Raw genomic sequence first — 27,267 nt, forward strand, 5'->3', positions numbered from 1 at the left:
TATTACAACAACAGCTTAAGCTCAATCCTGGACTCACACGCACCAATAAAAACCCGGACTGTCACCTTTGCCCGCTCAGCACCCTGGTTTAACGACCAACTGAGGGCCATGAAAAGATCTGGCCATGTCTTGGAGCGGGCCTACATAACATCTGGTCTGACGGTGCATAAGTTGGCCTACCGGGAACACCAAAGAGCTTACGCCAAAGCTCTGTCCACTGCAAGGTCAGGACACTATTCCACAATCATACACAATAACCCAGCAAATTCCAAAAAACTTTTCTCCACCATTCAACACCTTCTGAAACCACAGATTCCTTCTCACCACTCCCCAACAGTAACAAACTGCAACCTCAAAAATTCACAATCTCCGTTCCACACTGTCATTTACATCCAGCCCCTCCCCATTCGCCCCAACCACACCCAGCAAAAAACTCTCTCACTTTTTTCTCATGACGCAGCATGAGGTCGAGAAAATCATCCATTCCTCAAAACCATCCACTTGCTCCTTAGATCCCCTGCCCTCCCTTCTTTTAAAAAGCCACTCCAAACTCATCAGCCCCTTCATAACCAAAATCATTAATCTCTCTCTTGCTTCTGGAACCATCCTAACCTCCCTTAAAACAGCTCTCATAAAAAAACTCCTAAAACAACCCACTCTCGACCCGGAACTGCTCGCTAGTTACCGTCCCATGTCAAACCTTCCATTCCTCTCCAAAATTCTTGAAAGAGTAGTGTCACATCAACTGCACGACCATCTCAAAACCAACAGTTTATACGAAAAATTCCAATCTGGTTCCGCCCCTCCCACAGCACTGAGACAGCTCTCATCAGAGTGACCAATGATCTCCTCATGGCCTCTGACTCAGGTTCCACATCCCTCCTTATTCTCCTCGACCTCTCTGCTGCGTTCGATACCATCGACCACCAAATTCTCCTGCACCGCCTCCAGCACCATATTGGCCTCTCCGACACAGCCCTTCACTGGTTTCATTCCTACCTCATGGAAAGGACTGAGCACGTGGTCCTGGGGGACGCTAAGTCCCGCCCCCACACTGTCACCTGTGGGGTCCCCCAGGGCTTGGTGCTCGGCCCCATCCTCTTCACCATCTACATGCTTTCCCTCGGATGTGTCGCCAGCAAGCATGGAATTAACTTCTATTGCTATGCTGACGACGCACAGCTCTACCTCAAGGTCTCCCCTTCTGCCTCCCCCTCCTCCGCTGTCACCCGCCTCAGCTCCTGCCTGGATGAGATGGGGCCATGGATGAGTCAAAACTTCCTGCAGCTAAATGGCTCAAAAACTGAAGCCATTCAAACCAGTACCCCTCATCAACTTCACTCTTCTCCCATCATTTCCATTTCTCTTTTCGGTCATAGCATTTCTCTCTCTCCCTCTGTAACAAACATCGGGGTCAGATTTGACCCCCACCTCTCCTTTGACAATCATGTCAACCACATTTGCAAAACATCCTTCTTCCACCTCTGTAACATCTCTAAACTCCGTTCTTCACTTTCTCTCCCTGCTGCAGAGAGACTTGTCCATACCTTTGTCTCCTCCAGGCTGGACCACTGTGACGCCTCCTCATCGGGATCCCTGGCAGGAGCCTCCAAAAGCTCCAGTATGTTCAGAACAGCGCTGCCAGGGTCCTGATGAGGGTGCGGAAATACAAGCACATCACCCCCATCCTTCACACCCTCCACTGGCTTCCCATTCACCTCCGTATTGAATACAAAATCCTCCTGCACACCCACCACTGTCTCCACGGTGATGCCCCCACTTATCTCACAGACCTGCTCGCACCACACACCTCCACCAGGACCCGGTCAGGCCAACAGCACCGTCTGGTCCCGCCCAGGACACGGCTCAAGACCATGGGGGACCGAGCCTTTGAGGCTGCTGCTCCCCGTCTGTGGAACGCTCTTCCAGACCACCTCAGGGCCCTACAGACAGTGGCAGACTTTAAGAAAGACCTCAAAACCCATCTTTTTAGAAAAGCCTACTGCCAGGCAGTGATCTTTTATCTTTTTTTTTTTTTTTCTTGTTGACTGATGTACTGTATTTTATCTTATTCTTTTGTCTGTAGCACTCTGAGACTTGTAATCAAGTGTAAAGTGCGTTATAAATAAAATTTATTATTATTGTTATTATTGTTATTATTGCGGATGGAGCATGCGCAGAACCAAATACAATGTCCCATTACCCGACATGTGTTGACATGGCAGAACTTTCGGGTTTGAAAAGGAGTTACCCAGCAGTCTTTGTCGGGTTTTTAAAATCTCGAATATGAGCTTTTTCGGATTTTTGCGGGTGTTTACATGGCCACACATTATTGGATTATCCCCAGTATTTGGTTTGAAAAGGGTTATTGGCTGCATTTAAACATATTCATTTTTGTAACAATACTTTCTACTGTTCCTCAAGTTCTAGTTGGGGGTAGGGACTCATACCCTAGTTCTAGTAGGGGGGTAGGGATTCAAATCCTGGTGCTAGTAGGGTGTAGATAATCAAACCCTTGTTCTACCCAGGGGTAGAGATTGAAACTCTGGTTCTAGCAGTGGGTAGGGATTCAGATCCTGGTTCTGGTAGTTTGTAGGGATTCAGACCATGGTTCATTTAGGTGGTAAGGATTCAGACCATAGTTCTAGTATGTTGTAGGGATCAGACCCTAGCTCTTTTTGGGGATAATGACTCTGACCCTGGTTCTAGAAGGGGGTAGGGATTCAGACTCTGGTTCTCATAGTGGATCGGGATTGAGACCCTGATTCTAGTATTAGGTAGGGACTCATTCACTATTATTCAATGAATTCTCCCACTATTCCAATCTTTCTGGGCCATGAATTGTATCATTAATGCCTCTTTTGCTTTAACTGTTATTTATTTAAAATGTTTTCACTCAGGACGAATGAGAACAATGAACATCTGACAACAAAGGAAGTTTATTTTAACCATAACAGCTGTCAACACCATAAAATACCAAAACACGTCATCAGTTCATTCTTTCAAATGTAGAATATATTTCCATTATATATTAATCATATTTATGAATACAGTCTGTTTGACTCACACTTCAAACAATACTCCAGACAATAAATGACCTTCTAAATCAGTTAGCCTGCTGCATCAGTTAGAATGCTATTTTAGCTAGCCTACACATTTTAAAATAAAGTGGTTGATCTTCAGGAATATATGACTATAAAATGTGTTTATATCTGTACATATATTTAAGATTATGAAAATGAACTGACAGAATGACTTCATTTCACAGTAAGACGAAAAGAAACTACAGTTCTCTTTCTGTAACCTGCTGGTTATATTGTCAGATACAAAACCATTTGGGATTTGAATCCCCAAAAAGACATTTTTGGAGCTTCTAGAAGAAGGCAAAGACAACAAGTCCAAGCAACACATGAGTTATATCAACTTTGATACTGCGGGCATCAGCAGTGGTTGTGTTTTGGGTGGTTAATGTTGTAGGTGAAGAGGTCGTTTCAGTGGGTGAATTGGGACCACTTTCGGTGGGCGTGGCTGAGATGAGCGTCATCATGGATGGGGCAGTCGTTGTGGTTATTGTGATTGTGGTTGGGCCAGAGGTCGTGGTGGTGGATGGGCCAGTTGTTGTGGTTGTTTGAGGAGTTCTTGTTGTTGATTCAGGAGTTGTTGTAGTTGTTGGTTCAGGAGTTGTTGTTGTTGGTTCAGGAGTTGTTGTTGGTGCAGGAGTTGTGGTTGGTTGAGGAGTTGTTGTTGGTGCAGGAGTTGTGGTTGGTTGAGGAGTTGTTGTTGGTGCAGGAGTTGTTGTTGGGGCAGGAGTTGTTGTTGGGGCAGGAGTTGTGGTTGGTTGAGGAGTTGTTGGGGCAGGAGTTGTGGTTGGTTGAGGAGTTGTTGTTGGTGCAGGAGTTGTGGTTGGTTGAGGAGTTGTTGTTGGTGCAGGAGTTGTGGTTGGTTGAGGAGTTGTAGTTGGAGCAGCTGTCGTTGTTCTCGTGGATATGGTGCCATCATTACAATTGTCTCCTTGACAACAGATTGGTCCGCTGGTGAAGGGTCCAACATTTTCCAGCAGTGTGAAATCCCCCAGGTCTGGAGCAGCGTCACACACAGTTTGAGATATGCAACCAAAAGATGGATTACTCCCAGAACCACTTGATTCTGTGGAAGAAGAAGAAACAGAAGGCTTGGAATGTGTCACAAAGGGAACAGAAGTTGTCGGACAATAACATCTCATGAAATAAATGTAGTTTTTAGGAATGGTGAGTTGAAACAACTGTTCACCGATTGATCATTCCATTGTCACCTTATCACCATCTGTTCATCAGTTGAATCAACTGGTCACCGTCTGGTCATAAAGTAGATATGCTGATTGATGTCTTGTCGTCAAGTCGATCAACTGATCATCCTCTGGTCATAATGTAGATCAACTGATCACCTTGTGGTCATAAGGTGGATGAACTGGCCAGCTTATGTTCATCAATCTCTTTAGCTGATCACTATCTGGTTACCACAATGATCAACTGATCACCGCTGGTTGTAAAGTGGATAAACTGCTCCTTCTCTAATCTTCACGGGGATGGACTGAAAACTTACTATCGACACATGGATCAACGGATAACCATCTGCTCACCGGATGGATCAACTGATCAGCCGCTAATCATGGAGTGGTTCAATCAATCACCGTGTGTTCATCGGCCTGTTCAAGTGATCACCGTCTGGTCATTTGCTAGATCAACTGATAAATGGCTGGTCATTTGATGGCTTAACAGATAAAGATCTCAAGTGATCAACTGATGAAGATCTGTGTATGATCACCATGAAAAGGATCAGCTGATTATCTGTAGATTAAAATGATCAAGATATTTTGAATCAAGTGATTACCAGCTGGTCATTAGTTAGATCACCTGCTCACCGTTTAGTTAACAGGTCGATCAACTGATCACTATCTGGTGAAGCAATTGCTCATCACATGGAGGAACTGAAGTCAGAGTGGAGCGTGTTGGAGATGTGCAGTTCTGGAAGTGGCCCGATTCCACATTCAATTGAAATAGGGTGATATAAATAGATGCCCTGAAGACTCACCATCTCCTTCAAAGCATTGATCCTCCACTCCTTCACAGAATGATGTTGACCGACATTCACTTTGACCAGGAAAACATATGAAACATGTTCCACCATTGTCTGTCTGTTCATCTGGAGCTGAAACATTAAAGGACAAGAAGTTTTCATTAAAGGTCACAGGACACTTCAGAATTGCAATTCAGTATGACAGTTTGTGCTCACCAGGAAGATTCTCCACATTACAGTCATCTGTATCACAACATCTGGCAGATGCCAGAACACTGGCTGAGCCTGAATCCATTGAAAATGTCCGCTCTCCTATGGTTGGACACACGGAGGACGTTGCGCAGCCTCTGAAGAATCTCTGGATTCCAGCTTGTGCAACTCCAGCATCTACAGAGTGAAAAAAGAGTCAGTGACAGTTGATGAAAAGCTGACCGAAAGTTTGAGTCCATGTGTTTCACTGAGGAATTTTAGAGATGAAGAAAAGTCTACCTATAATGGTGGCTGTTATACACATGGTCTCGGCGGAGCAGGGCACTGAGACTGGCGATGAACAGGAGTCATCTGAGCAGCTCAGACACTGGAGAGGAGCAGGGGTTGTGGTTGATAATGTAGTTTCAGTTGGGGTTGGTTGAGGAGTTGTTGTTGGTGCAGGAGTTGTTGTTGGGGCAGGAGTTGTGGTTGGTTGAGGAGTTGTTGTTGGTGCAGGAGTTGTGGTTGGTTGAGGAGTTGTTGTTGGGGCAGGAGTTGTGGTTGGTTGAGGAGTTGTTGTTGGTGCAGGAGTTGTGGTTGGTTGAGGAGTTGTTGTTGGTGCAGGAGTTGTGGTTGGTTGAGGAGTTGTTGTTGGTGCAGGAGTTGTGGTTGGTTGAGGAGTTGTTGTTGGTGCAGGAGTTGTGGTTGGTTGAGGAGTTGTTGTTGGTGCAGGAGTTGTGGTTGGTTGAGGAGTTGTAGTTGGAGCAGCTGTCGTTGTTCTCGTGGATATGGTGCCATCATTACAGTTGTCTCCTTGACAACAGATTGGTCCGCTGGTGAAGGGTCCAATATTTTCCAGCAGTGTGAAATCCCCCAGGTCTGGAGCAGCGTCACACACAGTTTGAGATATGCAACCAAAAGATGGATTACTCCCAGAACCACTTGATTCTGTGGAAGAAGAAGAAACAGAAGGCTTGGAATGTGTCACAAAGGGAACAGAAGTTGTCGGACAATAACATCTCATGAAATAAATGTAGTTTTTAGGAATGGTGAGTTGAAACAACTGTTCACCGTTTGATCATTCCATTGTCACCTTATCACCATCTGTTCATCAGTTGAATCAACTGGTCACCGTCTGGTCATAAAGTAGATATGCTGATTGATGTCTTGTCGTCAAGTCGATCAACTGATCATCCTCTGGTCATAAGGTAGATCAACTGATCACCTTGTGGTCATAAGGTGGATGAACTGGCCAGCTTATGTTCATCAATCTCTTTAGCTGATCACTATGTGGTTACCACAATGATCAACTGATCACCGCTGGTTGTAAAGTGGATAAACTGCTCCTTCTCTAATCTTCACGGGGATGGACTGAAAACTTACTATCGACACATGGATCAACGGATAACCATCTGCTCACCGGATGGATCAACTGATCAGCCGCTAGTCATGGAGTGGTTCAATCCATCACCGTGTGTTCATCGGCCTGTTCAAGTGATCACCGTCTGGTCATTTGCTAGATCAACTGATAAATGGCTGATCATTTGATGGCTTAACAGATAAAGATCTCAAGTGATCAACTGATGAAGATCTGTGTATGATCACCATTAAAAGGATCAGTTGATTATCTGTAGATTAAAATGATCAAGATATTTTGAATCAAGTGATTACCAGCTGGTCATTAGATTGATCACCTGCTCACCGTTTAGTTAACAGGTCGATCAACTGATCACTATCTGGTGAAGCAATTGCTCATCACATGGAGGAACTGAAGTCAGAGTGGAGCGTGTTGGAGATGTGCAGTTCTGGAAGTGGCCCGATTCCACATTCAGTTGAAATAGGGTGATATAAATAGATGCCCTGAAGACTCACCATCTCCTTCAAAGCATTGATCCTCCACTCCTTCACAGAATGATGTTGACTGACATTCACTTTGACCAGGAAGACATATGAAACATGTTCCACCATTGTCTGTCTGTTCATCTGGAGCTGAAACATTAAAGGACAAGAAGTTTTCATTAAAGGTCACAGGACACTTCAGAATTGCAATTCAGTATGACAGTTTGTGCTCACCAGGAAGATTCTCCACATTACAGTCATCTGTATCACAACATCTGGCAGATGCCAGAACACTGGCTGAGCCTGAATCCATTGAAAATGTCCGCTCTCCTGTGGTTGGACACACGGAGGACGTTGCGCAGCCTCTGAAGAATCTCTGGATTCCAGCTTGTCCAACTCCAGCATCTACAGAGTGAAAAAAGAGTCAGTGACAGTTGATGAAAAGCTGACAGAAAGTCTGAGTCCATGTGTTTCACTGAGGAATTTTAGAGATGAAGAAAAGTCTACCTATAATGGTGGCTGTTATACACATGGTCTCGGCGGAGCAGGGCACTGAGACTGGCGATGAACAGGAGTCATCTGAGCAGCTCAGACACTGGAGAGGAGCAGGGGTTGTGGTTGATAATGTAGTTTCAGTTGGGGTTGGTTGAGGAGTTGTTGTTGGTGCAGGAGTTGTTGTTGGGGCAGGAGTTGTGGTTGGTTGAGGAGTTGTTGTTGGTGCAGGAGTTGTGGTTGGTTGAGGAGTTGTTGTTGGGGCAGGAGTTGTGGTTGGTTGAGGAGTTGTTGTTGGGGCAGGAGTTGTGGTTGGTTGAGGAGTTGTTGTTGGTGCAGGAGTTGTGGTTGGTTGAGGAGTTGTTGTTGGTGCAGGAGTTGTGGTTGGTTGAGGAGTTGTTGTTGGTGCAGGAGTTGTGGTTGGTTGAGGAGTTGTTGTTGGTGCAGGAGTTGTGGTTGGTTGAGGAGTTGTAGTTGGAGCAGCTGTCGTTGTTCTCGTGGATATGGTGCCATCATTACAGTTGTCTCCTTGACAACAGATTGGTCCGCTGGTGAAGGGTCCAATATTTTCCAGCAGTGTGAAATCCCCCAGGTCTGGAGCAGCGTCACACACAGTTTGAGATATGCAACCAAAAGATGGATTACTCCCAGAACCACTTGATTCTGTGGAAGAAGAAGAAACAGAAGGCTTGGAATGTGTCACAAAGGGAACAGAAGTTGTCGGACAATAACATCTCATGAAATAAATGTAGTTTTTAGGAATGGTGAGTTGAAACAACTGTTCACCATTTGATCATTCCATTGTCACCTTATCACCATCTGTTCATCAGTTGAATCAACTGGTCACCGTCTGGTCATAAAGTAGATATGCTGATTGATGTCTTGTCGTCAAGTCGATCAACTGATCATCCTCTGGTCATAAGGTAGATCAACTGATCACCTTGTGGTCATAAGGTGGATGAACTGGCCAGCTTATGTTCATCAATCTCTTTAGCTGATCACTATCTGGTTACCACAATGATCAACTGATCACCGCTGGTTGTAAAGTGGATAAACTGCTCCTTCTCTAATCTTCACGGGGATGGACTGAAAACTTACTATCGACACATGGATCAACGGATAACCATCTGCTCACCGGATGGATCAACTGATCAGCCGCTAGTCATGGAGTGGTTCAATCCATCACCGTGTGTTCATCGGCCTGTTCAAGTGATCACCGTCTGGTCATTTGCTAGATCAACTGATAAATGGCTGATCATTTGATGGCTTAACAGATAAAGATCTCAAGTGATCAACTGATGAAGATCTGTGTATGATCACCATTAAAAGGATCAGTTGATTATCTGTAGATTAAAATGATCAAGATATTTTGAATCAAGTGATTACCAGCTGGTCATTAGATTGATCACCTGCTCACCGTTTAGTTAACAGGTCGATCAACTGATCACTATCTGGTGAAGCAATTGCTCATCACATGGAGGAACTGAAGTCAGAGTGGAGCGTGTTGGAGATGTGCAGTTCTGGAAGTGGCCCGATTCCACATTCAATTGAAATAGGGTGATATAAATAGATGCCCTGAAGACTCACCATCTCCTTCAAAGCATTGATCCTCCACTCCTTCACAGAATGATGTTGACCGACATTCACTTTGACCAGGAAAACATATGAAACATGTTCCACCATTGTCTGTCTGTTCATCTGGAGCTGAAACATTAAAGGACAAGAAGTTTTCATTAAAGGTCACAGGACACTTCAGAATTGCAATTCAGTATGACAGTTTGTGCTCACCAGGAAGATTCTCCACATTACAGTCATCTGTATCACAACATCTGGCAGATGCCAGAACACTGGCTGAGCCTGAATCCATTGAAAATGTCCGCTCTCCTGTGGTTGGACACACGGAGGACGTTGCGCAGCCTCTGAAGAATCTCTGGATTCCAGCTTGTCCAACTCCAGCATCTACAGAGTGAAAAAAGAGTCAGTGACAGTTGATGAAAAGCTGACAGAAAGTCTGAGTCCATGTGTTTCACTGAGGAATTTTAGAGATGAAGAAAAGTCTACCTATAATGGTGGCTGTTATACACATGGTCTCGGCGGAGCAGGGCACTGAGACTGGCGATGAACAGGAGTCATCTGAGCAGCTCAGACACTGGAGAGGAGCAGGGGTTGTGGTTGATAATGTAGTTTCAGTTGGGGTTGGTTGAGGAGTTGTTGTTGGTGCATTAGTTGTTGTTGGGGCAGGAGTTGTGGTTGGTTGAGGAGTTGTTGTTGGGGCAGGAGTTGTGGTTGGTTGAGGAGTTGTTGTTGGTGCAGGAGTTGTGGTTGGTTGAGGAGTTGTTGTTGGTGCAGGAGTTGTGGTTGGTTGAGGAGTTGTAGTTGGAGCAGCTGTCGTTGTTCTCGTGGATATGGTGCCATCATTACAGTTGTCTCCTTGACAACAGATTGGTCCGCTGGTGAAGGGTCCAATATTTTCCAGCAGTGTGAAATCCCCCAGGTCTGGAGCAGCGTCACACACAGTTTGAGATATGCAACCAAAAGATGGATTACTCCCAGAACCACTTGATTCTGTGGAAGAAGAAGAAACAGAAGGCTTGGAATGTGTCACAAAGGGAACAGAAGTTGTCGGACAATAACATCTCATGAAATAAATGTAGTTTTTAGGAATGGTGAGTTGAAACAACTGTTCACCGTTTGATCATTCCATTGTCACCTTATCACCATCTGTTCATCAGTTGAATCAACTGGTCACCGTCTGGTCATAAAGTAGATATGCTGATTGATGTCTTGTCGTCAAGTCGATCAACTGATCATCCTCTGGTCATAAGGTAGATCAACTGATCACCTTGTGGTCATAAGGTGGATGAACTGGCCAGCTTATGTTCATCAATCTCTTTAGCTGATCACTATCTGGTTACCACAATGATCAACTGATCACCGCTGGTTGTAAAGTGGATAAACTGCTCCTTCTCTAATCTTCACGGGGATGGACTGAAAACTTACTATCGACACATGGATCAACGGATAACCATCTGCTCACCGGATGGATCAACTGATCAGCCGCTAGTCATGGAGTGGTTCAATCCATCACCGTGTGTTCATCGGCCTGTTCAAGTGATCACCGTCTGGTCATTTGCTAGATCAACTGATAAATGGCTGATCATTTGATGGCTTAACAGATAAAGATCTCAAGTGATCAACTGATGAAGATCTGTGTATGATCACCATTAAAAGGATCAGTTGATTATCTGTAGATTAAAATGATCAAGATATTTTGAATCAAGTGATTACCAGCTGGTCATTAGATTGATCACCTGCTCACCGTTTAGTTAACAGGTCGATCAACTGATCACTATCTGGTGAAGCAATTGCTCATCACATGGAGGAACTGAAGTCAGAGTGGAGCGTGTTGGAGATGTGCAGTTCTGGAAGTGGCCCGATTCCACATTCAATTGAAATAGGGTGATATAAATAGATGCCCTGAAGACTCACCATCTCCTTCAAAGCATTGATCCTCCACTCCTTCACAGAATGATGTTGACCGACATTCACTTTGACCAGGAAAACATATGAAACATGTTCCACCATTGTCTGTCTGTTCATCTGGAGCTGAAACATTAAAGGACAAGAAGTTTTCATTAAAGGTCACAGGACACTTCAGAATTGCAATTCAGTATGACAGTTTGTGCTCACCAGGAAGATTCTCCACATTACAGTCATCTGTATCACAACATCTGGCAGATGCCAGAACACTGGCTGAGCCTGAATCCATTGAAAATGTCCGCTCTCCTGTGGTTGGACACACGGAGGACGTTGCGCAGCCTCTGAAGAATCTCTGGATTCCAGCTTGTCCAACTCCAGCATCTACAGAGTGAAAAAAGAGTCAGTGACAGTTGATGAAAAGCTGACAGAAAGTCTGAGTCCATGTGTTTCACTGAGGAATTTTAGAGATGAAGAAAAGTCTACCTATAATGGTGGCTGTTATACACATGGTCTCGGCGGAGCAGGGCACTGAGACTGGCGATGAACAGGAGTCATCTGAGCAGCTCAGACACTGGAGAGGAGCAGGGGTTGTGGTTGATAATGTAGTTTCAGTTGGGGTTGGTTGAGGAGTTGTTGTTGGTGCATTAGTTGTTGTTGGGGCAGGAGTTGTGGTTGGTTGAGGAGTTGTTGTTGGGGCAGGAGTTGTGGTTGGTTGAGGAGTTGTTGTTGGTGCAGGAGTTGTGGTTGGTTGAGGAGTTGTTGTTGGTGCAGGAGTTGTGGTTGGTTGAGGAGTTGTAGTTGGAGCAGCTGTCGTTGTTCTCGTGGATATGGTGCCATCATTACAGTTGTCTCCTTGACAACAGATTGGTCCGCTGGTGAAGGGTCCAATATTTTCCAGCAGTGTGAAATCCCCCAGGTCTGGAGCAGCGTCACACACAGTTTGAGATATGCAACCAAAAGATGGATTACTCCCAGAACCACTTGATTCTGTGGAAGAAGAAGAAACAGAAGGCTTGGAATGTGTCACAAAGGAAACCGAAGTTGTCGGACAATAACATCTCATGAAATAAATGTAGTTTTTAGGAATGGTGAGTTGAAACAACTGTTCACCATTTGATCATTCCATTGTCACCTTATCACAATCTGGTCATCAGTTGAATCAACTGGTCACCGTCTGGTCATAAAGTAGATATGCTGATTGATGTCTTGTCGTCAAGTCGATCAACTGATCATCCTCTGGTCATAAGGTAGATCAACTGATCACCTTGTGGTCATAAGGTGGATGAACTGGCCAGCTTATGTTCATCAATCTCTTTAGCTGATCACTATCTGGTTACCACAATGATCAACTGATCACCGCTGGTTGTAAAGTGGATAAACTGCTCCTTCTCTAATCTTCACGGGGATGGACTGAAAACTTACTATCGACACATGGATCAACGGATAACCATCTGCTCACCGGATGGATCAACTGATCAGCCGCTAGTCATGGAGTGGTTCAATCCATCACCGTGTGTTCATCGGCCTGTTCAAGTGATCACCGTCTGGTCATTTGCTAGATCAACTGATAAATGGCTGATCATTTGATGGCTTAACAGATAAAGATCTCAAGTGATCAACTGATGAAGATCTGTGTATGATCACCATTAAAAGGATCAGTTGATTATCTGTAGATTAAAATGATCAAGATATTTTGAATCAAGTGATTACCAGCCGGTCATTAGATTGATCACCTGCTCACCGTTTAGTTAACAGGTCGATCAACTGATCACTATCTGGTGAAGCAATTGCTCATCACATGGAGGAACTGAAGTCAGAGTGGAGCGTGTTGGAGATGTGCAGTTCTGGAAGTGGCCCGATTCCACATTCAATTGAAATAGGGTGATATAAATAGATGCCCTGAAGACTCACCATCTCCTTCAAAGCATTGATCCTCCACTCCTTCACAGAATGATGTTGACCGACATTCACTTTGACCAGGAAAACATATGAAACATGTTCCACCATTGTCTGTCTGTTCATCTGGAGCTGAAACATTAAAGGACAAGAAGTTTTCATTAAAGGTCACAGGACACTTCAGAATTGCAATTCAGTATGACAGTTTGTGCTCACCAGGAAGATTCTCCACATTACAGTCATCTGTATCACAACATCTGGCAGATGCCAGAACACTGGCTGAGCCTGAATCCATTGAAAATGTCCGCTCTCCTATGGTTGGACACACGGAGGACGTTGCGCAGCCTCTGAAGAATCTCTGGATTCCAGCTTGTGCAACTCCAGCATCTACAGAGTGAAAAAAGAGTCAGTGACAGTTGATGAAAAGCTGACCGAAAGTTTGAGTCCATGTGTTTCACTGAGGAATTTTAGAGATGAAGAAAAGTCTACCTATAATGGTGGCTGTTATACACATGGTCTCGGCGGAGCAGGGCACTGAGACTGGCGATGAACAGGAGTCATCTGAGCAGCTCAGACACTGGAGAGGAGCAGGGGTTGTGGTTGATAATGTAGTTTCAGTTGGGGTTGGTTGAGGAGTTGTTGTTGGTGCAGGAGTTGTTGTTGGGGCAAGAGTTGTGGTTGGTTGAGGAGTTGTTGTTGGGGCAGGAGTTGTGGTTGGTTGAGGAGTTGTTGTTGGTGCAGGAGTTGTGGTTGGTTGAGGAGTTGTTGTTGGTGCAGGAGTTGTGGTTGGTTGAGGAGTTGTAGTTGGAGCAGCTGTCGTTGTTCTCGTGGATATGGTGCCATCATTACAGTTGTCTCCTTGACAACAGATTGGTCCGCTGGTGAAGGGTCCAATATTTTCCAGCAGTGTGAAATCCCCCAGGTCTGGAGCAGCGTCACACACAGTTTGAGATATGCAACCAAAAGATGGATTACTCCCAGAACCACTTGATTCTGTGGAAGAAGAAGAAACAGAAGGCTTGGAATGTGTCACAAAGGAAACCGAAGTTGTCGGACAATAACATCTCATGAAATAAATGTAGTTTTTAGGAATGGTGAGTTGAAACAACTGTTCACCGTTTGATCATTCCATTGTCACCTTATCACAATCTGGTCATCAGTTGAATCAACTGGTCACCGTCTGGTCATAAAGTAGATATGCTAATTGATGTCTTGTCGTCAAGTCGATCAACTGATCATCCTCTGGTCATAAGGTAGATCAACTGATCACCTTGTGGTCATAAGGTGGATGAACTGGCCAGCTTATGTTCATCAATCTCTTTAGCTGATCACTATCTGGTTACCACAATGATCAACTGATCACCGCTGGTTGTAAAGTGGATAAACTGCTCCTTCTCTAATCTTCACGGGGATGGACTGAAAACTTACTATCGACACATGGATCAACGGATAACCATCTGCTCACCGGATGGATCAACTGATCAGCCGCTAGTCATGGAGTGGTTCAATCCATCACCGTGTGTTCATCGGCCTGTTCAAGTGATCACCGTCTGGTCATTTGCTAGATCAACTGATAAATGGCTGATCATTTGATGGCTTAACAGATAAAGATCTCAAGTGATCAACTGATGAAGATCTGTGTATGATCACCATTAAAAGGATCAGTTGATTATCTGTAGATTAAAATGATCAAGATATTTTGAATCAAGTGATTACCAGCTGGTCATTAGATTGATCACCTGCTCACCGTTTAGTTAACAGGTCGATCAACTGATCACTATCTGGTGAAGCAATTGCTCATCACATGGAGGAACTGAAGTCAGAGTGGAGCGTGTTGGAGATGTGCAGTTCTGGAAGTGGCCCGATTCCACATTCAATTGAAATAGGGTGATATAAATAGATGCCCTGAAGACTCACCATCTCCTTCAAAGCATTGATCCTCCACTCCTTCACAGAATGATGTTGACCGACATTCACTTTGACCAGGAAAACATATGAAACATGTTCCACCATTGTCTGTCTGTTCATCTGGAGCTGAAACATTAAAGGACAAGAAGTTTTCATTAAAGGTCACAGGACACTTCAGAATTGCAATTCAGTATGACAGTTTGTGCTCACCAGGAAGATTCTCCACATTACAGTCATCTGTATCACAACATCTGGCAGATGCCAGAACACTGGCTGAGCCTGAATCCATTGAAAATGTCCGCTCTCCTGTGGTTGGACACACGGAGGACGTTGCGCAGCCTCTGAAGAATCTCTGGATTCCAGCTTGTCCAACTCCAGCATCTACAGAGTGAAAAAAGAGTCAGTGACAGTTGATGAAAAGCTGACAGAAAGTCTGAGTCCATGTGTTTCACTGAGGAATTTTAGAGATGAAGAAAAGTCTACCTATAATGGTGGCTGTTATACACATGGTCTCGGCGGAGCAGGGCACTGAGACTGGCGATGAACAGGAGTCATCTGAGCAGCTCAGACACTGGAGAGGAGCAGGGGTTGTGGTTGATAATGTAGTTTCAGTTGGGGTTGGTTGAGGAGTTGTTGTTGGTGCATTAGTTGTTGTTGGGGCAGGAGTTGTGGTTGGTTGAGGAGTTGTTGTTGGGGCAGGAGTTGTGGTTGGTTGAGGAGTTGTTGTTGGTGCAGGAGTTGTGGTTGGTTGAGGAGTTGTTGTTGGTGCAGGAGTTGTGGTTGGTTGAGGAGTTGTAGTTGGAGCAGCTGTCGTTGTTCTCGTGGATATGGTGCCATCATTACAGTTGTCTCCTTGACAACAGATTGGTCCGCTGGTGAAGGGTCCAATATTTTCCAGCAGTGTGAAATCCCCCAGGTCTGGAGCAGCGTCACACACAGTTTGAGATATGCAACCAAAAGATGGATTACTCCCAGAACCACTTGATTCTGTGGAAGAAGAAGAAACAGAAGGCTTGGAATGTGTCACAAAGGGAACAGAAGTTGTCGGACAATAACATCTCATGAAATAAATGTAGTTTTTAGGAATGGTGAGTTGAAACAACTGTTCACCGTTTGATCATTCCATTGTCACCTTATCACCATCTGTTCATCAGTTGAATCAACTGGTCACCGTCTGGTCATAAAGTAGATATGCTGATTGATGTCTTGTCGTCAAGTCGATCAACTGATCATCCTCTGGTCATAAGGTAGATCAACTGATCACCTTGTGGTCATAAGGTGGATGAACTGGCCAGCTTATGTTCATCAATCTCTTTAGCTGATCACTATCTGGTTACCACAATGATCAACTGATCACCGCTGGTTGTAAAGTGGATAAACTGCTCCTTCTCTAATCTTCACGGGGATGGACTGAAAACTTACTATCGACACATGGATCAACGGATAACCATCTGCTCACCGGATGGATCAACTGATCAGCCGCTAGTCATGGAGTGGTTCAATCCATCACCGTGTGTTCATCGGCCTGTTCAAGTGATCACCGTCTGGTCATTTGCTAGATCAACTGATAAATGGCTGATCATTTGATGGCTTAACAGATAAAGATCTCAAGTGATCAACTGATGAAGATCTGTGTATGATCACCATTAAAAGGATCAGTTGATTATCTGTAGATTAAAATGATCAAGATATTTTGAATCAAGTGATTACCAGCTGGTCATTAGATTGATCACCTGCTCACCGTTTAGTTAACAGGTCGATCAACTGATCACTATCTGGTGAAGCAATTGCTCATCACATGGAGGAACTGAAGTCAGAGTGGAGCGTGTTGGAGATGTGCAGTTCTGGAAGTGGCCCGATTCCACATTCAATTGAAATAGGGTGATATAAATAGATGCCCTGAAGACTCACCATCTCCTTCAAAGCATTGATCCTCCACTCCTTCACAGAATGATGTTGACCGACATTCACTTTGACCAGGAAAACATATGAAACATGTTCCACCATTGTCTGTCTGTTCATCTGGAGCTGAAACATTAAAGGACAAGAAGTTTTCATTAAAGGTCACAGGACACTTCAGAATTGCAATTCAGTATGACAGTTTGTGCTCACCAGGAAGATTCTCCACATTACAGTCATCTGTATCACAACATCTGGCAGATGCCAGAACACTGGCTGAGCCTGAATCCATTGAAAATGTCCGCTCTCCTGTGGTTGGACACACGGAGGACGTTGCGCAGCCTCTGAAGAATCTCTGGATTCCAGCTTGTCCAACTCCAGCATCTACAGAGTGAAAAAAGAGTCAGTGACAGTTGATGAAAAGCTGACAGAAAGTCTGAGTCCATGTGTTTCACTGAGGAATTTTAGAGATGAAGAAAAGTCTACCTATAATGGTGGCTGTTATACACATGGTCTCGGCGGAGCAGGGCACTGAGACTGGCGATGAACAGGAGTCATCTGAGCAGCTCAGACACTGGAGAGGAGCAGGGGTTGTGGTTGATAATGTAGTTTCAGTTGGGGTTGGTTGAGGAGTTGTTGTTGGTGCATTAGTTGTTGTTGGGGCAGGAGTTGTGGTTGGTTGAGGAGTTGTTGTTGGGGCAGGAGTTGTGGTTGGTTGAGGAGTTGTTGTTGGTGCAGGAGTTGTGGTTGGTTGAGGAGTTGTTGTTGGTGCAGGAGTTGTGGTTGGTTGAGGAGTTGTTGTTGGTGCAGGAGTTGTGGTTGGTTGAGGAGTTGTAGTTGGAGCAGCTGTCGTTGTTCTCGTGGATATGGTGCCATCATTACAGTTGTCTCCTTGACAACAGATTGGTCCGCTGGTGAAGGGTCCAATATTTTCCAGCAGTGTGAAATCCCCCAGGTCTGGAGCAGCGTCACACACAGTTTGAGATATGCAACCAAAAGATGGATTACTCCCAGAACCACTTGATTCTGTGGAAGAAGAAGAAACAGAAGGCTTGGAATGTGTCACAAAGGAAACCGAAGTTGTCGGACAATAACATCTCATGAAATAAATGTAGTTTTTAGGAATGGTGAGTTGAAACAACTGTTCACCATTTGATCATTCCATTGTCACCTTATCACAATCTGGTCATCAGTTGAATCAACTGGTCACCGTCTGGTCATAAAGTAGATATGCTGATTGATGTCTTGTCGTCAAGTCGATCAACTGATCATCCTCTGGTCATAAGGTAGATCAACTGATCACCTTGTGGTCATAAGGTGGATGAACTGGCCAGCTTATGTTCATCAATCTCTTTAGCTGATCACTATCTGGTTACCACAATGATCAACTGATCACCGCTGGTTGTAAAGTGGATAAACTGCTCCTTCTCTAATCTTCACGGGGATGGACTGAAAACTTACTATCGACACATGGATCAACGGATAACCATCTGCTCACCGGATGGATCAACTGATCAGCCGCTAGTCATGGAGTGGTTCAATCCATCACCGTGTGTTCATCGGCCTGTTCAAGTGATCACCGTCTGGTCATTTGCTAGATCAACTGATAAATGGCTGATCATTTGATGGCTTAACAGATAAAGATCTCAAGTGATCAACTGATGAAGATCTGTGTATGATCACCATTAAAAGGATCAGTTGATTATCTGTAGATTAAAATGATCAAGATATTTTGAATCAAGTGATTACCAGCCGGTCATTAGATTGATCACCTGCTCACCGTTTAGTTAACAGGTCGATCAACTGATCACTATCTGGTGAAGCAATTGCTCATCACATGGAGGAACTGAAGTCAGAGTGGAGCGTGTTGGAGATGTGCAGTTCTGGAAGTGGCCCGATTCCACATTCAATTGAAATAGGGTGATATAAATAGATGCCCTGAAGACTCACCATCTCCTTCAAAGCATTGATCCTCCACTCCTTCACAGAATGATGTTGACCGACATTCACTTTGACCAGGAAAACATATGAAACATGTTCCACCATTGTCTGTCTGTTCATCTGGAGCTGAAACATTAAAGGACAAGAAGTTTTCATTAAAGGTCACAGGACACTTCAGAATTGCAATTCAGTATGACAGTTTGTGCTCACCAGGAAGATTCTCCACATTACAGTCATCTGTATCACAACATCTGGCAGATGCCAGAACACTGGCTGAGCCTGAATCCATTGAAAATGTCCGCTCTCCTATGGTTGGACACACGGAGGACGTTGCGCAGCCTCTGAAGAATCTCTGGATTCCAGCTTGTGCAACTCCAGCATCTACAGAGTGAAAAAAGAGTCAGTGACAGTTGATGAAAAGCTGACCGAAAGTTTGAGTCCATGTGTTTCACTGAGGAATTTTAGAGATGAAGAAAAGTCTACCTATAATGGTGGCTGTTATACACATGGTCTCGGCGGAGCAGGGCACTGAGACTGGCGATGAACAGGAGTCATCTGAGCAGCTCAGACACTGGAGAGGAGCAGGGGTTGTGGTTGATAATGTAGTTTCAGTTGGGGTTGGTTGAGGAGTTGTTGTTGGTGCAGGAGTTGTTGTTGGGGCAAGAGTTGTGGTTGGTTGAGGAGTTGTTGTTGGGGCAGGAGTTGTGGTTGGTTGAGGAGTTGTTGTTGGTGCAGGAGTTGTGGTTGGTTGAGGAGTTGTTGTTGGTGCAGGAGTTGTGGTTGGTTGAGGAGTTGTAGTTGGAGCAGCTGTCGTTGTTCTCGTGGATATGGTGCCATCATTACAGTTGTCTCCTTGACAACAGATTGGTCCGCTGGTGAAGGGTCCAATATTTTCCAGCAGTGTGAAATCCCCCAGGTCTGGAGCAGCGTCACACACAGTTTGAGATATGCAACCAAAAGATGGATTACTCCCAGAACCACTTGATTCTGTGGAAGAAGAAGAAACAGAAGGCTTGGAATGTGTCACAAAGGAAACCGAAGTTGTCGGACAATAACATCTCATGAAATAAATGTAGTTTTTAGGAATGGTGAGTTGAAACAACTGTTCACCGTTTGATCATTCCATTGTCACCTTATCACAATCTGGTCATCAGTTGAATCAACTGGTCACCGTCTGGTCATAAAGTAGATATGCTGATTGATGTCTTGTCGTCAAGTCGATCAACTGATCACCTTGTGGTCATAAGTTGGATGAACTGGCCAGCTTATGTTCATCAATCTCTTTAGCTGATCACTATCTGGTTACCACAATGATCAACTGATCACCGCTGGTTGTAAAGTGGATAAACTGCTCCTTCTCTAATCTTCACGGGGATGGACTGAAAACTTACTATCGACACATGGATCAACGGATAACCATCTGCTCACCGGATGGATCAACTGATCAGCCGCTAGTCATGGAGTGGTTCAATCCATCACCGTGTGTTCATCGGCCTGTTCAAGTGATCACCGTCTGGTCATTTGCTAGATCAACTGATAAATGGCTGATCATTTGATGGCTTAACAGATAAAGATCTCAAGTGATCAACTGATGAAGATCTGGGTATGATCACCATTAAAAGGATCAGTTGATTATCTGTAGATTAAAATGATCAAGATATTTTGAATCAAGTGATTACCAGCTGGTCATTAGATTGATCACCTGCTCACCGTTTAGTTAACAGGTCGATCAACTGATCACTATCTGGTGAAGCAATTGCTCATCACATGGAGGAACTGAAGTCAGAGTGGAGCGTGTTGGAGATGTGCAGTTCTGGAAGTGGCCCGATTCCACATTCAATTGAAATAGGGTGATATAAATAGATGCCCTGAAGACTCACCATCTCCTTCAAAGCATTGATCCTCCACTCCTTCACAGAATGATGTTGACCGACATTCACTTTGACCAGGAAGACATATGAAACATGTTCCACCATTGTCTGTCTGTTCATCTGGAGCTGAAACATTAAAGGACAAGAAGTTTTCATTAAAGGTCACAGGACACTTCAGAATTGCAATTCAGTATGACAGTTTGTTTGTGCTCACCAGGAAGATTCTCCACATTACAGTCATCTGTATCACAACATCTGGCAGATGCCAGAACACTGGCTGAGCCTGAATCCATTGAAAATGTCCGCTCTCCTATGGTTGGACACACGGAGGACGTTGCGCAGCCTCTGAAGAATCTCTGGATTCCAGCTTGTGCAACTCCAGCATCTACAGAGTGAAAAAAGAGTCAGTGACAGTTGATGAAAAGCTGACCGAAAGTTTGAGTCCATGTGTTTCACTGAGGAATTTTAGAGATGAAGAAAAGTCTACCTATAATGGTGGCTGTTATACACATGGTCTCGGCGGAGCAGGGCACTGAGACTGGCGATGAACAGGAGTCATCTGAGCAGCTCAGACACTGGAGAGGAGCAGGGGTTGTGGTTGATAATGTAGTTTCAGTTGGGGTTGGTTGAGGAGTTGTTGTTGGTGCATTAGTTGTTGTTGGGGCAGGAGTTGTGGTTGGTTGAGGAGTTGTTGTTGGGGCAGGAGTTGTGGTTGGTTGAGGAGTTGTTGTTGGTGCAGGAGTTGTGGTTGGTTGAGGAGTTGTTGTTGGTGCAGGAGTTGTGGTTGGTTGAGGAGTTGTAGTTGGAGCAGCTGTCGTTGTTCTCGTGGATATGGTGCCATCATTACAGTTGTCTCCTTGACAACAGATTGGTCCGCTGGTGAAGGGTCCAATATTTTCCAGCAGTGTGAAATCCCCCAGGTCTGGAGCAGCGTCACACACAGTTTGAGATATGCAACCAAAAGATGGATTACTCCCAGAACCACTTGATTCTGTGGAAGAAGAAGAAACAGAAGGCTTGGAATGTGTCACAAAGGGAACCGAAGTTGTCGGACAATAACATCTCATGAAATAAATGTAGTTTTTAGGAATGGTGAGTTGAAACAACTGTTCACCGTTTGATCATTCCATTGTCACCTTATCACCATCTGGTCATCAGTTGAATCAACTGGTCACCGTCTGGTCATAAAGTAGATATGCTGATTGATGTGTTGTCGTCAAGTTGATCAACTGATCATCCTCTGGTCATAATGTAGATCAACTGATCACCTTGTGGTCATAAGGTGGATGAACTGGCCAGCTTATGTTCATCAATCTCTTTAGCTGATCACTATCTGGTTACCACAATGATCAACTGATCACCGCTGGTTGTAAAGTGGATAAACTGCTCCTTCTCTAATCTTCACGGGGATGGACTGAAAACTTACTATCGACACATGGATCAACGGATAACCATCTGCTCACCGGATGGATCAACTGATCAGCCGCTAGTCATGGAGTGGTTCAATCCATCACCGTGTGTTCATCGGCCTGTTCAAGTGATCACCGTCTGGTCATTTGCTAGATCAACTGATAAATGGCTGATCATTTGATGGCTTAACAGATAAAGATCTCAAGTGATCAACTGATGAAGATCTGGGTATGATCACCATTAAAAGGATCAGTTGATTATCTGTAGATTAAAATGATCAAGATATTTTGAATCAAGTGATTACCAGCTGGTCATTAGTTTGATCACCTGCTCACCGTTTAGTTAACAGGTCGATCAACTGATCACTATCTGGTGAAGCAATTGCTCATCACATGGAGGAACTGAAGTCAGAGTGGAGCGTGTTGGAGATGTGCAGTTCTGGAAGTGGCCCGATACCACATTTAATTGAAATAGGGTGATATAAATAGATGCCCTGAAGACTCACCATCTCCTTCAAAGCATTGATCCTCCACTCCTTCACAGAATGATGTTGACCGACATTCACTTTGACCAGGAAGACATATGAAACATGTTCCACCATTGTCTGTCTGTTCATCTGGAGCTGAAACATTAAAGGACAAGAAGTTTTCATTAAAGGTCACAGGACACTTCAGAATTGCAATTCAGTATGACAGTTTGTTTGTGCTCACCAGGAAGATTCTCCACATTACAGTCATCTGTATCACAACATCTGGCAGATGCCAGAACACTGGCTGAGCCTGAATCCATTGAAAATGTCCGCTCTCCTATGGTTGGACACACGGAGGACGTTGCGCAGCCTCTGAAGAATCTCTGGATTCCAGCTTGTGCAACTCCAGCATCTACAGAGTGAAAAAAGAGTCAGTGACAGTTGATGAAAAGCTGACCGAAAGTTTGAGTCCATGTGTTTCACTGAGGAATTTTAGAGATGAAGAAAAGTCTACCTATAATGGTGGCTGTTATACACATGGTCTCGGCGGAGCAGGGCACTGAGACTGGCGATGAACAGGAGTCATCTGAGCAGCTCAGACACTGGAGAGGAGCAGGGGTTGTGGTTGATAATGTAGTTTCAGTTGGGGTTGGTTGAGGAGTTGTTGTTGGTGCATTAGTTGTTGTTGGGGCAGGAGTTGTGGTTGGTTGAGGAGTTGTTGTTGGTGCAGGAGTTGTGGTTGGTTGAGGAGTTGTAGTTGGAGCAGCTGTTGTTGTTCTCGTGGATATGGTGCCATCATTACAGTTGTCTCCTTGACAACAGATTGGTCCGCTGGTGAAGGGTCCAATATTTTCCAGCAGTGTGAAATCCCCCAGGTCTGGAGCAGCGTCACACACAGTTTGAGATATGCAACCAAAAGATGGATTACTCCCAGAACCACTTGATTCTGTGGAAGAAGAAGAAACAGAAGGCTTGGAATGTGTCACAAAGGGAACCGAAGTTGTCGGACAATAACATCTCATGAAATAAATGTAGTTTTTAGGAATGGTGAGTTGAAACAACTGTTCACCGTTTGATCATTCCATTGTCACCTTATCACCATCTGTTCATCAGTTGAATCAACTGGTCACCGTCTGGTCATAAAGTAGATATGCTGATTGATGTCTTGTCGTCAAGTCGATCAACTGATCACCTTGTGGTCATAAGTTGGATGAACTGGCCAGATTATGTTCATCAATCTCTTTAGCTGATCACTATCTGGTTACCACAATGATCAACTGATCACCGCTGGTTGTAAAGTGGATAAACTGCTCCTTCTCTAATCTTCACGGGGATGGACTGAAAACTTACTATCGACACATGGATCAACGGATAACCATCTGCTCACCGGATGGATCAACTGATCAGCCGCTAGTCATGGAGTGGTTCAATCCATCACCGTGTGTTCATCGGCCTGTTCAAGTGATCACCGTCTGGTCATTTGCTAGATCAACTGATAAATGGCTGATCATTTGATGGCTTAACAGATAAAGATCTCAAGTGATCAACTGATGAAGATCTGTGTATGATCACCATTAAAAGGATCAGTTGATTATCTGTAGATTAAAATGATCAAGATATTTTGAATCAAGTGATTACCAGCTGGTCATTAGATTGATCACCTGCTCACCGTTTAGTTAACAGGTCGATCAACTGATCACTATCTGGTGAAGCAATTGCTCATCACATGGAGGAACTGAAGTCAGAGTGGAGCGTGTTGGAGATGTGCAGTTCTGGAAGTGGCCCGATTCCACATTCAATTGAAATAGGGTGATATAAATAGATGCCCTGAAGACTCACCATCTCCTTCAAAGCATTGATCCTCCACTCCTTCACAGAATGATGTTGACCGACATTCACTTTGACCAGGAAGACATATGAAACATGTTCCACCATTGTCTGTCTGTTCATCTGGAGCTGAAACATTAAAGGACAAGAAGTTTTCATTAAAGGTCACAGGACACTTCAGAATTGTAATTCAGTATGACAGTTTGTTTGTGCTCACCAGGAAGATTCTCCACATTACAGTCATCTGTATCACAACATCTGGCAGATGCCAGAACACTGGCTGAGCCTGAATCCATTGAAAATGTCCGCTCTCCTATGGTTGGACACACGGAGGACGTTGCGCAGCCTCTGAAGAATCTCTGGATTCCAGCTTGTGCAACTCCAGCATCTACAGAGTGAAAAAAGAGTCAGTGACAGTTGATGAAAAGCTGACCGAAAGTTTGAGTCCATGTGTTTCACTGAGGAATTTTAGAGATGAAGAAAAGTCTACCTATAATGGTGGCTGTTATACACATGGTCTCGGCGGAGCAGGGCACTGAGACTGGCGATGAACAGGAGTCATCTGAGCAGCTCAGACACTGGAGAGGAGCAGGGGTTGTGGTTGATAATGTAGTTTCAGTTGGGGTTGGTTGAGGAGTTGTTGTTGGTGCATTAGTTGTTGTTGGGGCAGGAGTTGTGGTTGGTTGAGGAGTTGTTGTTGGGGCAGGAGTTGTGGTTGGTTGAGGAGTTGTTGTTGGTGCAGGAGTTGTGGTTGGTTGAGGAGTTGTTGTTGGTGCAGGAGTTGTGGTTGGTTGAGGAGTTGTAGTTGGAGCAGCTGTCGTTGTTCTCGTGGATATGGTGCCATCATTACAGTTGTCTCCTTGACAACAGATTGGTCCGCTGGTGAAGGGTCCAATATTTTCCAGCAGTGTGAAATCCCCCAGGTCTGGAGCAGCGTCACACACAGTTTGAGATATGCAACCAAAAGATGGATTACTCCCAGAACCACTTGATTCTGTGGAAGAAGAAGAAACAGAAGGCTTGGAATGTGTCACAAAGGGAACCGAAGTTGTCGGACAATAACATCTCATGAAATAAATGTAGTTTTTAGGAATGGTGAGTTGAAACAACTGTTCACCGTTTGATCATTCCATTGTCACCTTATCACCATCTGGTCATCAGTTGAATCAACTGGTCACCGTCTGGTCATAAAGTAGATATGCTGATTGATGTGTTGTCGTCAAGTCGATCAACTGATCATCCTCTGGTCATAATGTAGATCAACTGATCACCTTGTGGTCATAAGGTGGATGAACTGGCCAGCTTATGTTCATCAATCTCTTTAGCTGATCACTATCTGGTTACCACAATGATCAACTGATCACCGCTGGTTGTAAAGTGGATAAACTGCTCCTTCTCTAATCTTCACGGGGATGGACTGAAAACTTACTATCGACACATGGATCAACGGATAACCATCTGCTCACCGGATGGATCAACTGATCAGCCGCTAGTCATGGAGTGGTTCAATCCATCACCGTGTGTTCATCGGCCTGTTCAAGTCATCACCGTCTGGTCATTTGCTAGATCAACTGATAAATGGCTGGTCATTTGATGGCTTAACAGATAAAGATCTCAAGTGATCAACTGATGAAGATCTGTGTCTGATCACCATTAAAAGGATCAGCTGATTATCTGTAGATTAAAATGATCAAGATATTTTGAATCAAGTGATTACCAGCTGTTCATTAGATTGATTACCTGCTCACCGTTTAGTTAACAGGTCGATCAACTGATCACTATCTGGTGAAGCAATTGCTCATCACATGGAGGAACTGAAGTCAGAGTGGAGCGTGTTGGAGATGTGCAGTTTGGGAAGTGGCCCGATTCCACATTCAATTGAAATAGGGTGATATTAATAGATGCCCTGAAGACTCACCATCTCCTTCAAAGCATTGATCCTCCACTCCTTCACAGAATGATGTTGACTGACATTCACTTTGACCAGGAAGACATATGAAACATGTTCCACCATTGTCTGTCTGTTCATCTGGAGCTGAAACATTAAAGGACAAGAAGTTTTCATTAAAGGTCACAGGACACTTCAGAATTGCAATTCAGCACGACAGTTTGTTTGTGCTCACCAGGAAGATTCTCCACATTACAGTCATCTGTATCACAACATCTGGCAGATGCCAGAACACTGGCTGAGCCTGAATCCATTGAAAATGTCCGCTCTCCTGTGGTTGGACACACGGAGGACGTTGCGCAGCCTCTGAAGAATCTCTGGATTCCAGCTTGTCCAACTCCAGCATCTACAGAGTGAAAAAAGAGTCAGTGACAGTTGATGAAAAGCTGACAGAAAGTTTGAGTCCATGTGTTTCACTGAGGAATTTTAGAGATGAAGAAAAGTCTACCTATAATGGTGGCTGTTATACACATGGTCTCGGCGGAGCAGGGCACTGAGACTGGCGATGAACAGGAGTCATCTGAGCAGCTCAGACACTGGAGAGGAGCAGGGGTTGTTGTTGATAATGGCGTTTCAGTTGGGGTTGGCTGAGGAGTTGTTGTTGGGGCAGGAGTTGTGGTTGGTTGAGGAGTTGTTGTTGGTGCAGGAGTTGTGGTTGGTTGAGGAGTTGTAGTTGGAGCAGCTGCCGTTGTTCTCGTGGATATGGTGCCATCATTACAGTTGTCTCCTTGACAACAGATTGGTCCGCTGGTGAAGGGTCCAATATTTTCCAGCAGTGTGAAATCCCCCAGATCTGGAGCAGCGTCACACACAGTTTGAGATATGCAACCAAAAGATGGATTACTCCCAGAACCACTTGATTCTGTGGAAGAAGAAGAAACAGAAGGCTTGGAATGTGTCACAAAGGGAACCGAAGTTGTCGGACAATAACATCTCATGAAATAAATGTAGTTTTTAGGAATGGTGAGTTGAAACAACTGTTCACCGTTTGATCATTCCATTGTCACCTTATCACCAACTGGTCATCAGTTGAATCAACTGGT

The 27,267-nt window shown here is 44.5% G+C and overlaps 3 protein-coding genes across 3 annotated transcripts in view; 2 read left to right on the forward strand and 1 right to left on the reverse strand.

Annotated features, from left to right (window-relative positions):
- Nucleotides 1-27,267, forward strand: part of LOC115382176 (NACHT, LRR and PYD domains-containing protein 3-like) — a 1,518,151-nt gene that overhangs the window by 1,428,785 nt on the left and 62,099 nt on the right. The gene's annotated exons all lie outside the window — the stretch shown is intronic.
- Nucleotides 1-27,267, forward strand: part of LOC115382197 (NLR family CARD domain-containing protein 3-like) — a gene marked incomplete at its 3' end in the record, with an annotated part of 1,183,065 nt that overhangs the window by 955,270 nt on the left and 200,528 nt on the right.
- On the reverse strand, nucleotides 865-26,769 carry LOC115381315 (mucin-5AC-like). Its single transcript, XM_030082594.1, has 7 exons — nucleotides 26,673-26,769; nucleotides 26,400-26,570; nucleotides 26,195-26,311; nucleotides 24,767-25,270; nucleotides 24,494-24,664; nucleotides 24,289-24,405; nucleotides 865-1,241 (listed from the first exon to the last, which is right to left on the reverse strand). Exons 1-7 carry the CDS (start codon nucleotides 26,695-26,697, stop codon nucleotides 865-867), a joined length of 1,482 nt encoding a protein of 493 aa, XP_029938454.1. The 5' UTR covers nucleotides 26,698-26,769.

The sequence above is a fragment of the Salarias fasciatus genome, chromosome 23 (assembly GCF_902148845.1).
Source record: "Salarias fasciatus chromosome 23, fSalaFa1.1, whole genome shotgun sequence".
Taxonomy (NCBI): Eukaryota; Metazoa; Chordata; class Actinopteri; order Blenniiformes; family Blenniidae; genus Salarias; species Salarias fasciatus.

What these genes read in the sequence shown, in the direction of transcription:
- LOC115381315 (XM_030082594.1), bottom strand. Translation starts at nt 26,697, where the DNA reads ATGTGTATAACAGCCACCATTATAG. An exon ending in TAATGTGGAGAATCTTCCTG is followed by an intron (nt 26,312 to 26,399) that starts GTGAGCACAAAC and finishes TTAATGTTTCAG; the next exon opens with CTCCAGATGAACAGACAGAC. An exon ending in TATAACAGCCACCATTATAG is followed by an intron (nt 24,665 to 24,766) that starts GTAGACTTTTCT and finishes TTCACTCTGTAG; the next exon opens with ATGCTGGAGTTGCACAAGCT.